The sequence below is a fragment of the Chelonia mydas genome, chromosome 20, assembly GCF_015237465.2.
Source record: "Chelonia mydas isolate rCheMyd1 chromosome 20, rCheMyd1.pri.v2, whole genome shotgun sequence".
Taxonomy (NCBI): Eukaryota; Metazoa; Chordata; order Testudines; family Cheloniidae; genus Chelonia; species Chelonia mydas.
The window spans coordinates 16,625,236-16,643,249 of NC_051260.2; the positions used below are offsets into that span (position 1 = coordinate 16,625,236).

The 18,014-nt window shown below is 56.5% G+C and overlaps 1 protein-coding gene across 2 annotated transcripts; it reads left to right on the forward strand.

Annotated features, from left to right (window-relative positions):
* The first annotated feature begins 216 nt into the window (after window positions 1–216).
* Window positions 217–17,557, forward strand: DCAF15 (DDB1 and CUL4 associated factor 15). Of its 2 annotated transcripts, none has more exons than XM_037888096.2 (13): window positions 217–384; window positions 1,715–1,812; window positions 1,989–2,124; window positions 2,898–3,004; window positions 4,242–4,381; window positions 4,862–5,032; window positions 8,443–9,060; window positions 10,580–10,671; window positions 12,630–12,758; window positions 13,805–13,890; window positions 14,229–14,363; window positions 14,832–14,947; window positions 16,549–17,557. In XM_037888096.2, the coding sequence occupies exons 1-13, from the start codon at window positions 250–252 to the stop codon at window positions 16,602–16,604; spliced, it is 2,019 nt and encodes a 672-aa protein (XP_037744024.1). In that variant the 5' UTR covers window positions 217–249; the 3' UTR covers window positions 16,605–17,557. The 2 variants fall into 2 exon arrangements, with proteins under 2 accessions (XP_037744024.1, XP_037744026.1); XM_037888098.2 differs by having other exon boundaries at window positions 14,259–14,363.
* The last annotated feature ends 457 nt before the right edge of the window (window positions 17,558–18,014 follow it).

An 18,014-nucleotide genomic window follows, 5' to 3' on the forward strand; every position in this document is an offset into this window, starting at 1 on the left:
ACCAAACGAGATAGAGACTGACAGGAGTTAGCCACCAATCGGACAAGGCTCGCTGACGGGGCGGGGCGAGGAAACGCTTTCTGATTGGCGTGCGTGCCCTGCAGGGGCGGGATATTTATGATTGACAGTCCATCTGGCGAATGGGAATCGCGGAGAGATCTTAAATCCCGGCGGGCTCCGGGGCTGGCCCATGGAAAAGCAGCGTGGGCGGGCCGGGCCGCTCCGGAAGCTGAGGGGGCCGGGGGGAAAATGGCGCCCAGCTCGAAATCGGAGCGGGGCGGCCCGGGGGGGAAGCGGGGCCCGGCTGGGGCGGGGGGCGGATCCTCCTCCGGGGGGGTCCGGGGCCGCCGGGAGCACGTGGTGCGGCAGCTCGACCGGGTCAAGGTGAGGGGGGGTCCTCTGTGGGGGGGGGGGGCAAGCGGGGCGGGGCGGCTCATTGGCGGGGCCTCTGTGGGGGGCGGGGCCGGGGGGGTCATTGGGGGCGGGGCGGCTCATTGGCGGGGGGCTCTGTGGGGGGCAGGGCGGGGGGCTCTGTGGGGGGCAGGGCGGGGGGGTCGGGGGATCATTGGGGGCGGGGGGCTCTGTGGGGGGCAGGGCGGGGGGGTCGGGGGATCATTGGGGGCGGGGGGCTCTGTGGGGGGCAGGGCGGGGGGGTCGGGGGATCATTGGGGGCGGGGAGCTCCGTGGGGGGCAGGGCGGGGGGGTGGGGGTCATTGGGGACGGGGCGGCTCATTGGCGGGGGGCTCTGTGGGGGGAGGGCGGTTGGGGGTCATTGTGGGCGGGGCGGCTCATTGGCTGGGGGGGCTCTGGGGGGCAGGGTGGGGGAGTTGGGGGCAGGGTGGCTCATTGGCGGGGGGCTCTGTGGGGAGGACCCTGGGGGCAGGGCGGAGTGTTCTGTGGGGGGGCGGCTCATTGGCAGGGGGCACTGAGGGGCGGGGAGCTCGGGGGGGGGATGTGGGGGCAGGGCGGGGATGAGGGACTAATTGAGGCCTGCGGGCGGTCCTGTGAGGAAAGGTTGGGGGGCTCATTGACCGGGGAGCGCTGAAAGGGACACTGAGGGAGGCTCCTGAGAGGCTGGAGGGGTGGGGAGCTTACGGGGAGGGGGCGGGGGGCTCTGTGAGGGGCAGTTGCGCGGGGAAGGGGGGTCTGACTGATTGGGACTGTGGTGTGATTGTGGGAGAGGGGAAGGTCTCTCAGGGGGACAGTAAGAGGCTCTGTGCAGGAAGAGGGGGCGGTTTCTACAGAAGTGGGTGAAATTACTTGAGCAGAGAGCTGGGGATAGAACCGCGGACTCCTGATTCCCAACGTTTCCCCACCCACCCCAGTTCATTAGACCCCTCTGACCCAGGAGTCTTGGCACTTAGTTTTCTATGTCAGCCTCTGTTCTGCTGCCCTGACCCTGTGGCGAGGTTGCTCCATGCAGCCATTGCCCCAAAAGTCCTGGCCCTGGGGGCTGCGATGGTGACTTGTCAGGAGAGCCCAAGGGCAGCAACTAATGTGGTCACCGTTACCAGAAATAAACACCCATGACTCTGATATCTGCTCATATAGCCCTTGTGTAGCTCAGCTCCTTCCTCACACTGGAGTTACAAGCAGAAGGCATCCACAGGCAGCAATTCAGGACATGTTTTGGGTACCCCCACATTAGTGGATATCTTGAGCCTGCTTCTTGTTGGATGTACCCCCGAGCCTCTGACACTTCCCTTCTTTCCAGATCAGCGGGCAGCTTTCTCCACGCCTCTTCCGCAAGCTGCCCCCAAGGGTGTGTGTTTCCCTGAAGAATATTGTTGACGAAGATTTCTTGTGTGCAGGGTAAGATCTGTCATTTCTCCCTTCAGCAGGTTGGCAGGGCCAGCCATCATTCTCAGCTTGACTTCCATGAGGGCGGGGGCAGACAAACTCATGGGGAACTTCCATGCCCAGCAAGTTTGGTGAAATGGGGATGTGAGTGCTCTGGGCTGAGCTACAGTCCTGTGCTCATTTTCCAGACACATCTTCCTCGGCTTCTCCAAGTGCGGGAGGTACGTCTTGTCATATACCAGCAACAGCGGTGACGACGATTTCTCCTTCTACATCTACCACCTCTATTGGTGGGAATTCAATGTTCACAGCAAGCTGAAGCTGGTATGTATGATGCCTCCCCATCTGGCGCTGGGGGAGGGAAGGCTCCTGAAGGAACTGAGCGTGGTGAATGGGTTCACAAGGAGTAAAGACCCACTTCCTGCAGATATTCCCCCTTTGGGCTGTGATCCAGAGGTATCTACTGTTAATCAGGGTTAGGTGTGGCCAGTGCTTGGAAGGGAGACTTCAAAGGAAAATCCAGAAGGGGCACTGGGGATTCAATAGGGGACACTTTCCTTTGGGTCATTGCCCCTGTATGAGACTAGAGGGTGCTGTGCGGAGCACTGTTGCCCAGTCCGGTTGTAGGAGGTATTGTGGTGCAAGAAGCATCACCTTTTAAACAAGGCATAAAACTGATGCCTCAATTGCGTGCGTTTTGCTAGAGCTGAGGAGCTGCTATCCTCAGATCCCTAATCAGCTCATCACATTTTGCCTCCCGAAATTCCCCCCCTGGTTTCAGTTCTTCCTATGCTAAATGCTAGTGCAGTGTTGCTGTGCACTGTCAAACTACTGTTGCGCTCCACCCCAGAGGCAGCTGGATGCAGTGATTCTTGTCTGTAATCCGTTTGTAACGCTAAAGCATTTTGAGACCCTCCTGAGTGAAAGGGGCATCTGAAATGTAAAATCACCTAACATCTTTCAGAGAATGCCTGATCTCAGCTAAGCCTCTAAAAAGACATTCCCAAGTAACTTTGGCTCTACAGTTGTCTGGTGGGGGTTTGAATTCCAGATCCCACTCCTTGGATTCAATCTGATTTGCTCTGTTGTTCCCACAGGTACGACAGGTTCGCTTGTTTCAGGATGAAGAAATCTACAGTGACCTTTACCTGACTGTGTGTGAATGGCCCAGTGACTCCTCCAAGGTCATCGTCTTTGGCTTCAAGTGAGTTCCATTGAATGAGTCTGGTCTTGGGGGGTGAGGGAGTGATTTGGACAGAATTTGAGTTCCCTCCTGCGCTCCCAACTTCACATCCCGCTTAAAGGAGGCTGAGAGACCCACAACAAATTTTTCACTGCTGCCGTCCGCCTCCTCCCTGAGGATTTTCTGGGTGATACAGTCCTGCCTCTTTAAAATAGTTACAAATACTTTACTTAATACACAAGTGCAGGACTGACAGCCTTGGAAACTGACGTCTTCGTCCTATCCACAGATTGAGTGCAGCCTGGTGAGCACAGGCCAAGCCTTCCCTTCAGCCTCTCCCTGCGCACGTACACACTGTCACCTCACCCCAGCCCTAGAAGATGGAGTGGCTAAGGCTGTCAGGAGGGGGGAAGCGGTGCTTTGGGATATTAAGGGGAGAACCGTGGCTTGGCTACTCTCCCACCTCCTCCTGAGCTGAATCTGAGGTTGGAAGAGCCAGATGCCCTGACCTGGCAAATAACAGAGACAGGTGGGGTGCATCTGCTGTGGTTGGCTAGCAGAATACAAACTCCAGTCGAGAGGGGCTGCAGTAGGGTTCCAGTTTAGGGAAAGGCCCCTTATCAGTTGAAATGGTTTGACTTCCCTTGTTTCTTTGTTCACTTTTTGAAAAAAACTGCTTTGTTTTCCATCTGTTTTTAATGACTGTAAATACTTAGTTTTGTGTTGTTAGACTGGCAAAGATGTGTGTGTTTTTGCTTTTTCCTCTACATTGTATTTATTTGTGATACAATAGCACCTTGAACCCCTAGTTGTGGGCCAGGGCCCCATTGTGCTGGGCGCTGCACAAACTCAACCAAAAGACTGTCCCTCCCCCAGAAAGCTTGCAATCAAAGTAAATGTTGATGTTTTAATCACCCAGGCAGTAACTGGGAATGGGGGTGGGAGCTCTGTGTAACTTCACTGCATGTGAAACGTGTTCCTAAAGATCTGAGAGCATTTCAGCCCTGCCTCTTAGCCCCAAGGCTCCTATAAAAGAGAAATAATAGTTTAATTTAGTAGCGACTCCAGTTTTGATTAAATCCTTTGAAGAGAGAACCCATTTGCCTCCTCTCCCATGTATTGACTGGCTAATAGGCCTGATTTGGAAGCTAGGACAGAGATCAGGGATGGAATATGTGGGTTTAAAAGAGGGAGACGAGGGTTTGAATCCCTGAACTTCTCTGAAAGTGACCAGAGGTGTCTCCTGTCTCCCTGGCAGCACACGCTCCGCCAACGGCCTGCTGATGAACATGATGATGATGAGTGATGAAAACCATCGGGATATTTACATCAGCACGGTGGCCATGCCCCCACTCATGTACTGTCCCGGCTGCAGGGATATGGCCCTCGCGCATCCAGGTGAGCCAGGAGGATGGTTCCCTAGCTGCAGAGAATATGCTCACCAGGAAAGCTGATGTACATCTTCCTAAGGGGGTCAGATGAGGCAGGCCGTGACACTTGGAGCTTTGATGAAGGTGGGGTGATAGACTTGGTGACGGGACAGAGTGAGGTCTCCTGATTGGTTTAGGGGACAGTTGGGACTCCTGGGTCCTCTTGCCAGCTCTTCCACTGACTTGCTGCATGATCTTTGGGCAAGCGTTCATCCTCTGCCTCAGTTTTCCCGTAGGTCCACACCATGAGGATAATGTAATCTGACTCCCGGTGGGGTTCATTTAGTGTTAGTAAGGGAAATGTTCTTAACCTGCCAGGCGCTAGGCACGTTCGATGGGGGTGACTCTGGGACTGACTGCTTGTCTCCCCCATGCTGTCTGACCCCCAGCTGTTCTTGTCTTGCGGGCAGGGGTGGTCTCACTTGTCCCTCTCCTTGTGTGTTCTCAGGGGACCCAAACGCCCACTGTCTGCAGCATGGCTTCATGCTGCACACCAAGTACCAGGTGGTCTATCCTTTCCCCACATTCCAGCCAGCCTTCCAGCTCAAGAAGGACCAGGTGGTGCTGCTGAACACCAGCTACTCCCTCGTAGCATGTGCTGTTTCTGTTCACACCGCAGGTAAGAGCCTTGCCTCTCTGGGGGCAGCTGGGATTGGAGAGCGTTAACGTGCGTGGACTTCTTCCTTGGAAGATACTGTGTTCGGAATTCCAGGCCTCGCTGGGTGTTTCAGCAAGGTCAGCTGCGAGGTTATGGATGTGTTGGAACAGCTGCTTAGTTTAGTCCGTCTAGCCAGGGTATCTTCTCTCCCTCATCTTAGATTTGGAGGGACCATTAGCTCCTCGAGTCTGACCTCCTGTATACCACAGGCCAGAGAACTTCACCGCCATCCTTCTCCTCCAACCGGCTCAAGCATCGCAAGTACTAAGTGTGGCGCTTTCAGCAACCCACGGGCCTGTGGCTTGGCCAGGGGTTGGAAACACCGTGGATTCAGAATGAGTGCAGCCTACCTTCAGTGCTGTGAAAGCGCTGCTCAGAGGGGGGAACCCAGGGGTCAGGGGAAGGTCTGGTATCTTGCACGTCACTGGGCCTGGAGATGAGTAAGTGATGCATGGGAGAGCTGGCAGTCCCAGCTTCCCAGGGTAATGTAGGGCATTCTTTGTAGCCTTAGGTGGTTGCAAGATGCATCAGACCCTCAGGTTCTCGTTCCCCACTTAACAGCTGCTGAACCACCTGAGAACAAAGCAACCGCCTCGGCCTTGTGAGGGTTTGGATTTCCAGCTTCAAATGGTCTCAAGCACTAACCACAAGGGAGGGAAGGATGGTCTTGTGGTAGGGCCCAGTGGCCTGTTGCGCCAGGTGCTGCACAATCAGATGTTCCTGCCCCAAAGAGCTTGCAATGTAAGAAAACCAGCAGAGGAAGTGTGGGGGCAGGGGGAGTGAGCCTCTCAGTTTATATATAGTAGACAGTGTGGTCCAGTGGGTAGAGTATTGGACTGGGACCCAGGAGACCTGGGTTCTATTCCTGGCTCTACCATTGACCTGCTGGTTGACCTTGGGCAAGTCACTTCCTTGTCCCATGCCTCAGTTTCCCCATCTGTAAAATGGGAAGAATGATACCAACCTCCTTTGTAAGGAACGTACATCTGAGAAATATGTACCTAATATGAAAACAATACATACCCCTAGTGCAGAACAGAAGATTGACATATTTAGAAAGCTTGAGTTGACCTCAAAAGATAGTTGGTTTTCCCCTGATTCTGTATATCAGGGGTTTTCAGCCTGTGGTCCACGGACCCCTGAGGGACCCCTGAGGGTCCACAGACTGTCTAAGATTTCCAAAGGGGTCTGCACCTCCATTTGAAATTTTTTAGCAGTCCACAAATGTAAAAGGTTGAAAACCGCTGCTGTATATAATCCAACTCATTAAAATTTGAGGAGAGCTCATTGACACAGTATATTTTAATTTATTTAAATGATTTGGTAGATTATAGTGAGATTAGGTTTTAACATGGGTTGTTGTCATTTCGCATTTAATCTTAGGTGTATTTTTTAAAAGAAAATGTATTTAATTTAAATAAGCTGTTTTCAATAAATGCAATTTTAAAAAAGAATCACTTTTTATCACTGATTTAAAGGATTGAGAAGTGCTTTGAGATCTGCTGATGAAAAGTTAGAGCTAGTGATTATCCACTCTGTCCACCCCTGGGGGCTGCATGGGTTAATATGTGATTGTAAAGTTCTTTGAGATCCTTGATTGCAAGTTGCTGTAGCAATGAACAGGTATGTTGTCCAGATCTTGCAGCCGGGCACAATGGGAGCGTATGTTGTTCCTGGGTGCCATAAGGTTGCTCCAGTTCCTGAGGCCCGAACGACTTGGTCCAGGGTGGGTGTCCCATACCTAAGGGCAGCGTGGAGGGATGTTCTTGAGGTGTGGAACCTCCATCATTGGAGGTTTTTAAGAGCAGGTTAGACAAACACCTGTCAGGGATGGTCTAATACTTAGTCCAGCCATGAGTGCAGAGGACTGGACTAGATGCCCTCTCGAGGTCCCTTCCAGTCCTACAAGTCTAGGATTCTGTTTGGGTGAGAGAAGTTGATAATGGAGCAGAGATTTGGTGGGTGAGGTGGGAAGCATGTAAGGGACACATAGGGGAAGGGCCTCAAAGGTGAGAATCTGATGCAGTGATATTAAGTCTCTTTCTGACTCTCCTACGAGCAGTTGGAAGCACATGGCGTGCTGGTTTCCCAGTGTTTTAGACATTGGGAGAGGTAAACTTGACCCATGTTAGCTAGCACTGTAAAGCTGTGGCGGCTTCCTCCAGGAGACCAGCCCCATGTGTGTAATCTCTCATTTTAGAGAGAAACTTGCTGCTAAAATGGTGACACAGGGAAATGTACTAGGGGTGAAACCCACAGCCCACTGGCGCGATGGGGAGTTGTGCCTGGGGTATGTTAGAGATGGTTATGTTTTATTCCAGGGAAATCCTGGTGTATCTACAAGCAGGTTTGAGAGTCCAGAGCAGGAGGCTGGGAGCTGAGACTCCTGGGTTCTGTTCCCAACTGTGCTCCTGCTTCTGCCACTGGCTCACTGTGTGACCTGGGGCAAGTCACTCCACCTTTGGGTGCACATATTTGTGGCCGGGACCTGCCTCCTTTGCACAGGAGCTTTGGAGACTCAATCCTTTAACGTCTGCAAAGCACCTTCAGATCCCAGAGAGCCAGCCTCAGGGAGGGGGTGGCTGTTCTGCGAATTAAGGCTTTGCATTCATTTCTCCTTAAAACCCGTGGGAAGTGGGCATCCAATCCCCTTCGATAGCTCTCCGAAGCTCAGCCTAACTCTGAAATGATGTGCCCAGCCATTGCATTCCGTTATGGAGCCCTGATGGGAGGAAGCAGCAAAGCAAGCACGTGCTTGGGGTGGCACAAATTCCAGGGGCGGCGTTCTGGTCACCCTTTTTTTTCCCCTTTTTTTTTCGCTTGGGCAGTTGAGCTCTTGGGGCAGCAAAAAACCTAGAGCCGGCCCTGGGTCCAGTGCACTAGCCTAGGGCCTGGGAGACCTGAGTTCAGACTCCGTGTGTGACCCCTTTGCCTTGGTTCCCCCCAGCCCTACCTCCCAGGGAGTTATTAGGGGAAATGCATTAAAGCTTGTGAAGCCCTTTCAGGTGCACAGATGGGAAAGCATTGCACAGGAGCCGCGCGGTACTGCTGACCCCAGAATCCTGCCTGTCTAAACGGAGGCAGAGTTCTAGCACTCTCCCAGCGTCTGACAGAAGAGGGCACGTGTCATGTGTCCCCATGTTACAGGTGAGGATCTGGGACCTGAGGCGCAGAGAGGCTGAGTCGCAGAGCCCGGGGAATGGTTTGTATGCCGTGCCCATCACCCTGGTATCAGGGCACTCGATGCTCTATCCACTAGACCTTTCTGCTCCCACTTGTGCAGTGGAAAATGCTGAGGGATGTCTTCATGGAAACTGTTCTCTGTGTAGCTGTGGCCTCTTTAACCCCTTCCTCACCTCTCTCTGGTTTAGAGGACAGCAACTTCTGCCAAATCCTCTACGACAGAAGGAACCAGCCCCAGTCGCCCCACGCGGGGGCTTGTGATGCTGCAGGTGCCATGCAGTGCCCAATGGGTGCGGAGGATCGGATGGAAAGAGATGGCTGCCCTTGCCGAATGGCTGCCGCACCATCGTCCACCAGCAGAGCTTCCCAGGGCCTGGAAAGCCCCGTCAAACCCATGGAGCTGTCGCCAGCCGTGGCCAAGGCGAAAGAGTTTGTGGCCGATATCTTCCGACGGGCCAAAGAGGCTAAAGGCCCAGCCCCAGCGGAAGAGGAGGAGGTGGGTGGTGGCCGGTTTGAGTGCCGTCCTGCCCAGGAAGCCAGCCCACACAGATCCCTGTCCCAGGGCACCCCTGCTGATGCACCATGGGAGGCAAGGCTGTGCTCAGGGCCCTCCGGGAGTTACTGCCACCTGCATCATGGCCTCTCGTCTCCCAGGGGAGACCGAACTCCAGAAGGGGATCAACCCCCGAAAGATTCTCCCCTTGCCGGACTGGAGATGGAGAGCCAGCCGGCTGAGCCCGGCTACGTGAACTACACCAAGCTGCGCTATGTCTTGGAGCCCAGCGACCTGTCGGAGCCGGAGGACGGTAAGCAGAGCTTAGGGAGGCCAGTCCACTTCTTGGTGCAGGGACTGACTCGCCCAGGGGCTGGGATTGTGTGTAGGGCTGAGCTGACTGGTAACTCGAGGGGTTTTCAGCTGGAGCCCGGGTCCTTTCATCCCCAGCCTGCTTGGAATTGGACTTATGTGCATTGTAACCGAGAGCTGTTAATGGTCTAGTGCCGGCTTGTGCAGTGAGTTTGGGTCTCCCTCTGGTTCCCAGCAGTTAGGCCTCCATGCTGCTAACCCCCCACGCCTCCTAGTGCTACGAGGCCCCCCCTGCTCGTTACTGGTTCTGTAATTCTCAGAAGGGGCCTCTGGTCAATGGGGCCCTGTCCCCTCCCTTGGGGAGATCTCTCCATAGCAGCCCTGCTGCCCAAGCCCTTGGGGCACGTCTCAGGCTCTGAAGCCTGGGCTGGAGCGGGAAAGCCAGAGCTCCAGCTTAAGCTGCAACGTCTGCACAGCTGTTTTCGGAGCATCAGCGCAAGCCCCACTACCCTAAATCTGGGGACCTGGGCTGGGAGGCTGCCTGCCAGCTGCAGCGTAGGTGTGCCCTGAGCGGCCAGTCTCTGCACAGGTGCTGAAAGGTACCCGCCTCCTTGGTACAGCACACGCCTGGCCCCAGGCTGCCCGAGCAGTTCTGGTCCTGTCATGGTCGTCACTGCCGTCCCTCCCTTACCAGATGGCACAGATGTGCTCTTGCGCTTTCTCTCTTCCTTGCCGCAGTGACAGGAAGCTGGTTAATGAGGCTCTGAGAGACACCAGAGCACTTACCTGCCCCAGAGCCCACCCGAGCCTCCCAAACACGTCCTCAGCACATCAATCGTCTGAATTGCCAGAATCTTCCCTGACTTTCCTAAATGTTCCTGTCCCAGCTAATGTTGGCTGAAGGATGGACCCCTTAGTTAATTGTCCTCATCCCTCTTGGGAAGGTGCCAGTTCACTTCAGCAGGTCCAGCTTTTTGTAATTAGGTTCTTTCACTGCCCTGTCTTTGTCCCCACCAACCACTGGCCCAGTCTGGTGCCTTCGGTTGTGTTGCCCAGGTGTAACGGAAGGCACGTTTTTATTTGTACCACGGTAGCACCCAGGAGCCCTAGGCATGGACCAGAACCCCAAAACCAAAAGCCAGTCCCGGCCCCCACAGAGCCTACAATCTAAGTACTGGAGCTTGGGGAACGATTCTACTTGCAGTACAGGAGTCCTAGCATCCGGCTCGTTCTCCCAGAGCTGTATTTACTCTGTAGGGCTGATGGGAGTAAGAGCTCAGGTCACCAAAGCTGGCTTGGAAATGCACATGGAGCAGGTCTGAGCAGGAAGAGCCATTTGTAGCTAGCCACTCTTTGGAATATATTGCACTAAACCAGGGGGGCTGAAACCAGAGTTTTATTCCTGCTCAGGACTCTTCCACGGGGGGCGACTTTGCAGACCGCTTTCCAGTTCCTTGGATTGCAGGCCCAGCCACTTCGCCAGCCATGTGGCCTCTGCCTCATGCTGCCTTCCCTTTCAGAGTACGAGGATGACAAGATCTCACTGCCGTTTGTCGTAACTGACCTGAGAGGGCGAAACCTCAAGCCGCTGAAGGAGAGAGCCATATTCCAGGTCAGGCGTGGCCTCGGGCCCTGGTCCTGTCATGTGGGGGCGGGGGTGGACTTAAAGGGACACTGTCCGCTTGAAATCTAGTCCGTTTCAAATAATGAGCTAACACTCCCCCAGCTGCCGGTTTCTGGGGTTTGACAGCCATGTTCTCTTACCACTGAATGCATCTGATCTTGCCTCGTCGCTGGAAATGGAGGGTTTGACCATAGGCAAAGGCCCGTGTGATGTGCGAGGCAAAGGGAGAAGTGTCTGACCCAGTGCTGTCCACTTGGGTGTCTGCCGTGACGGTGGGGTGGGAGACAGACGTGGGGGGTCCTTTTTAACGCTTTCATCAGCCGCTGCTGCTCCACAGAGATGTAGTCTCCATGGAGACTACGAGTCCCAGTGTGCAGTGCTTTGTCCAGAGCTGAGTGTTGCATGTTAAGGGGTCCATTCCGAGCCTGGCAGCTGAGAGTAACGCCCTGGGGCGAACGCTGACCATGCTGCCCTGTCTCCAGTCCACCTTCTCCAGAGGGGCAGCCGAACTGCGCGGATTTCACAAACGCTTTCTACAGTCACAAAAATTCTGATTTTTCACCTTATAAATGGGAGGCAGATCCCTCCCTAACAGGGGAGGTTGGCTGTGATCCACAAGAAGCATGAGGGCTGGGGGCGGGAAGTGTGAATGAGGCAATGTGCTCTGGTGCAGGGGTTTGCAACCTTGTTCTTTCCGAGGCCCCTCCACAGCCCACCTGTGCTACGACAGCTGCTTTTCTGCCTATAAAAGCCGGGGCCAGTGTTGTGGGGTAGCAAACAGGGCAGTTGCCTGGGGCCCCATGCCACAGGGAGCCCCAGGAAGCGAAGCTGCTCAGGCTCTGGCTTCAGCCCCAGGTGGTGGGGCTCAGGGCCTTGGGCTTTGGCTTTCTGCCCTGGGCCCCAGTGAATCTGATGCTGGCCCTGCTTGACAGGCCCCTGAAACTGCTTGCGGCTCCCCGGGGGGCCCCGGCCCCCTGGTTGAGACCACTGCTGTAGTGGGCAGAGCACTGGACTGAGACTCAGGAGACCTAGCTTCCATTCTTGACTCTGCTGCTGGGCAAGTCACATCCCCCCGTGCCTAAGTTCCCCATCTGTAGCATGGGAGTAATGATACCGATCACCTCTGTCCAGCGATGAACAGCACTCGGTGCGGGGGATTACTAATGAGCAGGTCTGTTCTGAGGAGGGCTTCGTGTCCGAGCCGTGCTGTGTTTTTTGTCCACTGTTGGTCATAAGAGATTCTGCCAGCCAGAGAGGTGCCCCCGTCCTATCTGTCTCGGCGCTGATGGAATTGGTATGGCGTCTACAGGCTTCAGCTGAGATGGGGCCCTCGAGCACCAAGCACCCACAAACACCCAGTGAGAGCTCCTCCCTCACAAGCTTACAGCCAAGATAAAGGGCAGAAGAGGCGAAGCCTCTTACAGATGGACACGCGTACTGCCCAGTGCCCAAGGTCACACAGCGAGTCTGGCAATCAAACCCAGCTCTCGGGGGTCCCAGCGAGCACAAGCGGCTCCTCCCTCTAACCTGGCTGCCAGCCCAGTAGGAGGTAATGGGCTTGTTCATGAGGGCAGAGCTGGAGCCCGCAGTTCAAACTTTGGTCACAATTCTGGTGATGGGTGAGCTGAGTCGAATCTAGCTTGTGCCCTCGGAGCAGGGCTGGACGTACATAGCTAGAAGCTTGGAGCAGCCTGTGTCTGTCTGTCTCAGCACAGAGCTGTGGGGTGAGAAAAGGGGCCCTTTCTGCAGAGTCCCATCGCGGGGTGGAACTGTACTTTGAGGAGTAAGTTCCCTGGATCAGACATCTTGTGCCTCAAACACAAAGCTTTCTACTAGCCAGGGCCCGCCTAGCATGGCTGGGCTGAGGGCGGGAACTCAAGTGACAAGCCCTTAGGACTATGGAGAAACAGCTGCTGAGGGTTCTGGGTTCTCTCCCCCCATTGCAGGGCCAGTACCTGACTGTGGAGCAGCTGACTCTGGATTTTGAGTATGTCATTAATGAGGTGATCCGGAACGACGCCTCCTGGTCCAGGCAGTTCTGCTCCTTCAGCGACTACGACATCGTCATCCTAGAGGTGAGTGCCCGTGAGCGTCCCTTCCCCCGCGGAGCCAGGCGAGCCTCGTGCTGCCTCGCGAAGCCATCGGGCAGCGTTGGAACAGGACCACCTCCGGCTGTGTGACTTGAGAGCCGCAGCGCCCTGTCTGGGCTGGGAGCCAGCACAGAGGTGTAACCCCCAGCGGCTCTGCCGGCTGCTCCTCCAGCAGGATCAACGAACGTTTGTTGGCTGCCACGTACTGGAGCAAGGAACCGGCCAGACGCGTTAGTACTGCCTCTGAAATGAAACCGATTGCAGTAGCCCTCCTCTGTAACAGGGCGTGGCCAGGGGGTTCCAGATCCCGGCGCTCAATGTGGGGTGCTCAGCATTGCATGCCTGGGAGCTGTATCCTTCTTGGGTCCTGTCTGTAGGTGGCAGAGTTGAAGGGGTCCTTGGGGAACCTGGTGGGGAGGGAGAGACGGTCTGGCCAAGAACCTGGAGAAGGGGCAGGTGTCAGCCTCTGCATTTCCCCCTGGCTGCTGTGCTGGGATCAGGGGGGTGTCAGAGGGGAGTTGATTGGCACCTGCTCCCTCTTTGGGGGTGGGGATCTCACTTCCTGCTGCAGCACCTGGCTGCTGACCTCTCTGGGGGGCAGCTGTTGGAGCTTCTGACTAACCTAATCTGAGGGGGGAGAAGGGGTCAGGCCCCCTCCCTTTGGTGTTTCTGTTTCAAATCTCGCTCACATTTCTACTGTCTTGACTCTGCAGTGCCCGGTGCGTGGTGGGGAATCCCAGTGGACAGGTGTCTCTTGTGCAGATCAGCTGCCCAGGGAAGGGGGAAGGTGGGCTGAAGAGGTGGCTTGTGGGGCTGCTGTATTCGGTGTGTGGCTTAACGGAGAGCCCTGGTCTCTGGAGGTACTGTCCAGGGCTAAATACAACCAGGCCACCCTTCCTTCTGCCTGATCTGCCCTGCCCAGCGTGATCCATGCCCAGCACTGCTCTGCAGTGATCTCTGCCAGGCTCTGTTACCCCCTTGCCAGCTCTGAGTAACCTCCCCGAGTCAACTGTCCAATCCCCTCCCTCTAGGTGTGTCCAGAAACCAACCAAGTCATAATCAATATCGGATTATTGCTCTTGGCCTTCCCATCTCCTGATGAAGAGGGCCAGCTGAGGTGAGTACAGCCGCTGCCGAACTCCCCCTGTGACGTCTCTCCATCCCCTCAGCGTGTGCTTTTAGGGGACCCAGTCCCCACAGAAGGGGCAAGAACTGGGGTGAGGGGAGGTCAAAGGGAGCAGATGCCTGGGGGGGGGGCGGGGGGGGGGGAGACTTGGAGGAATTCCAGTAGCAGCAGGATAACTCCCTTGCCAGAACCCCTTCACCCAACCTCAGTCCCTAGCAGGCTCCAGGGGTCCTGGTAACTGCCCAGATTGTACGCAGGGCTTGTGCGCCGTGGGGTTTGGGGAGGAAATGGTTAATTTCAGGCCCACTCCCCTATTCTAACCTGACCAGGCCGGTGTGTGTCCTGTGCCTCCCCTCCAGACCAAAGACCTACCACACCAGCTTGAAAGTGGCCTGGAATCTGAACACTGGCACCTTCATCACCGTCAGCGTGGGAGACCTCACAGAAGTCAAGGGGCAGACCAGGTGCGTGGCAGTGGCCGGTGCCTGCTCAGGTGTCCCTCCCCAGATGGCTGCGCTGAGCTGGGAAAAGAGACCCATTCCAGAGAGCTGGGCTTGGGTGTGGAGTCCCAGGTCCTGGCTCCGTCAGACCTTTGCTGGTTAGAATCAAGAGCCCTTCACTGAGCCGGTTGCCACCCCAGTTCAAACCTCCCTTTTCCGAATCAAAATGGCCCTGGCTTCCAGCGTTCTCCGCTGGGAACACAACTCCCTTCCACCGCATCTAAGCTGGGCCTGGGGTGTCCGGAGGGCCTGCCCCTGCTTGCCTCCAAGGCTGGGGCTGTGGGGATCTGATCAGCCGGGTCCAGACCTGCCTGGCGCTTGCGTTTGGCAGCGCTAATACAAACCGCTCCGGGCGTTGCCTCAGGGAAAACCACCTCGCCAGGGCGGCCCCTGCCCTGCTTGCTGGCTCACGGTGCCGTTCCCCGTCCGCAGCGGCAGCGTTTGGAGCTCCTACCGGAAGAGCTGCGTGGACATGGTGATGAAGTGGCTGGTGCCAGAGAGCAGCGGGCGATACGTCAACAGAATGACGAACGAGGCACTTCATAAAGGTAAACGCCCCTCCCCTAGCCGGGCGCTGAGCCCTGGAGGAAGGGGCTGCCCGGCTTCCCCTCTGGCGTGCAGCCAAGCCCTGCCGAAGGCTAAGGATCTCCTAGCAAGGCCTGCGTGAGGGGGACGGGCCCTGGGCAGTGTGACGCAGCATGGCTGGCTGCCTGCTTCAGCTGGAAGATCACCTTCAGCACGCGGCTTCCCTGCTGCGTTCTGCCGCTCAGTCTGCTGACACGCAATGCCCTGCTAGGCCCCCAGCCTCGTGAGCCTGCCTGGCAGGGCCATAGAGCCCTGGATCCATTCGCTTGGCTCCAGACCTGTGCTCTGCGCCCCTGCCAGCAGGAACGTGGCACCGCAGCCGGCTGGGGCCTGCGCGAGCCGTGTGCTGTGCGGCTGGATCTCGGGGAAGCTACTCTCAGTTCCAGCTTAGAGGAGGTGAAGTGTCTGGGCTGTGCTGCCAGGGGCGCGGTTCCCTCCAGAGCCCAGCACGGGGGGGCCGCTAAGCTCCCTGGCGTGTTGCAGGACAGTTACTTTCTGCGCTGTTGCTTGCTTCTGCTAGACAGCATCCTGCCCCAGACTCCATGTGTGGGGGTGACCCTCTCTGCCCTCTAATCTCAGCCTCCCCTGTTCAGACCTCCTGGGGTAGATCATCTGCCCAGTCATGGCTCTTCGCTGCGTGGCCTCCGGTTAAACCCCCCACCTGCCTCTTTTCTGCACCGGAAATAATTGCGCGCTCCTAGATCCCTGTGTATCGGTGACGGCCAGAAGGGGCTGCTGGGATCACGCAGCTGAGACCCTCGCCCCAGGGATTCCTGCAGGCGGCCCATGGCTAAGTTTGGGTAGATGGGTTAGACACAGAAGCCAGCCCCCCAGCAGTCCTGGTGCAGACGGTGTCTGACCAAACCCCTCCCAGCCTGGACCCAGTTGATCCCTTAGGTGGAGCGCTGGGTCACGCCTGGAAGCCCTAATGGGAACGGGGGGAAAGAGGTGCAGCTGCCCGGGCTGTTCCAGGGGCAGCTGGTCCCCGCTCTCTGGGTGCAGGATTCTGTCCCATCCCTTCCCCACAGCTGCCATCTCTCCAGGGCCTGCTGTTCCCTCCCCTTCCACCCCGTGTGTCTCCTGACTCCGCATCTGAGCACGGGAAGGCCAGAAGGCTCCAGACCCACTGACGGAATTCTGCGCTTGGCTGGCAGCTGAGCCAGGCAGAGCTGTGCCCGTGTCAGTAGGCAGGGGAGGGAATGTGGGGTGGGTGTGGCAGGCATGCCGTGCTGGGCTTTAATCACCATCCCCCAGCAGGACCACCTCCTGCACTGCTGTGAGGGAAGACCCACACACTGCACTGCGTGCGCCCCTGGCTTGACCCCTTGCTGCCCGGTGGCTTAGCCATGCTGACTCCTGGCCTAGGACCCGCCTTCCTCAGCGGATCCTGCCACCTTCCTTTGCTATCAGTGAAGTGGAGAGACTTGGATCTCCCTCCCAGCCCCAGCCCAGCTAGCCGTGGAGCTGAAGGAGCGACCCCCTGCCCTCATCCGCCCAGCCTGGCGAGTGGGGAAATGGCCACCACGTCCGCTCCTTAAACCCATCTGCTCTTTGATCTCTCTAGGCTGCTCCTTGAAGGTCCTAGCAGACAATGAGCGCTACACTTGGATCGTCTTGTGACGCGGAGGCGAGACTGGTTTGGTTCCTGCCGTACTGTACGTCGGATTTAACTACCTCCTCCTGTTTGAGTTTCGTTGGGTTTTAATTTCTCTTCATCCTTTTTTTTAATTAGAGTAACTCGTGCTTTTGCTGAAAGTGGATGTAAGTAGGAGTATCCCTAGGGGAGGGGGAATGCCTGTCGTCCGAGGGCCCAGCCCAGGGTCTTCTCTGGGCTTGGACCTTGAGTCTCTCGCCTCTGCCAGCGGCTACGGGTGGCTCTGCCGGCCGGCGGCGTTGCCTGCGTGCACGTGCTCAGCTGGGGCTAGAGCCGGTGCAGTCAGGCTAGCGGGATGCTGTGGCAGGGGACCTGACCCTCGTCACCGTCATCTGCGGTGACTTAGCAGTAACATGCCCTCGCTCAGCCTGAGCAGCCGGGCTCGTCCGTGGCACTTGCTGCTAGGGCCGGGTCCACCCTCTCTGGGGACGGGGCAGCTTCTTCCTCCGGCTCAGGACACCACTTGAACCATCTCCCTGCTCTCTGGAGACGGTGAATTCTTCTTTTAATACTGCTCGGGCCACGTGCTGCCAAAGCCTGGCCCCTGGGGAGAACGACCCGCCCAGCCCCTCTCCTGGTACCGCTCCGTTGCCATTGAGTCGTTAGCTGCTGAGGGGGCGAGAGGGCAGCATTCCAGCTTCCCCCAGGTGTAGTGCGATCCTGTGGCAGAACAAATCTCCCGCCCTCCTGGGGCCAGACTTCCCGGTTCTGTTCAATGTATATTTAAGTGTCATTCTCTGTTCGGTGTTTAAGGCACTTTTTCCAGTGGAGGAGGTTTTTCCTTTGAGTCCAGATAACACACCTCTCCCCCGCCCGCACACTTTGTGGATCATTCCACAGTCCCCAGCCCCACTGTTAATCATTTAGTTTCTCCTCAAATGGGCTTTTGTTTCCCTGTAATAAACGTTTTAATTTCCAAGCCACCGGCTCGCGTCGCTTTCTGCTGCGGGTGCAGGGGAGGGTGCCTGGCCCTGGAGTGCACCTGTCACGCAGCTCTGGGGTCACTTCCCAGCTCCACCACAGACCTGAGAGGAGTCATGTCAGCTGAGATTTTCAGAGTAGTCCAGGGATTTAAACCCAGTGCTCAGGTGATTTGGGTGCTAGCCTGGGACTTAATTCCTTGTGTGGCTGTGGGCCAGTCACTTGGTCTCTGTGCTTCAGTTTCCCTCTGTACAATGGAGAGAATAGCCCTGCCCTGCCCTGCCCGCAGAGGTGCTGAGAGGATAAATACCTTAGAGATACTGCAGTGATGGGGGCTATACGAGTACCACCGATGTGTTTTGAAAAGTACCACGCTCATTTAGCAGGTGTGTCTGTACATGGAGGACGGTGTGGAGCGACCTTCCAGGTGTGCTGAGCACCATGGGACTAGGCCG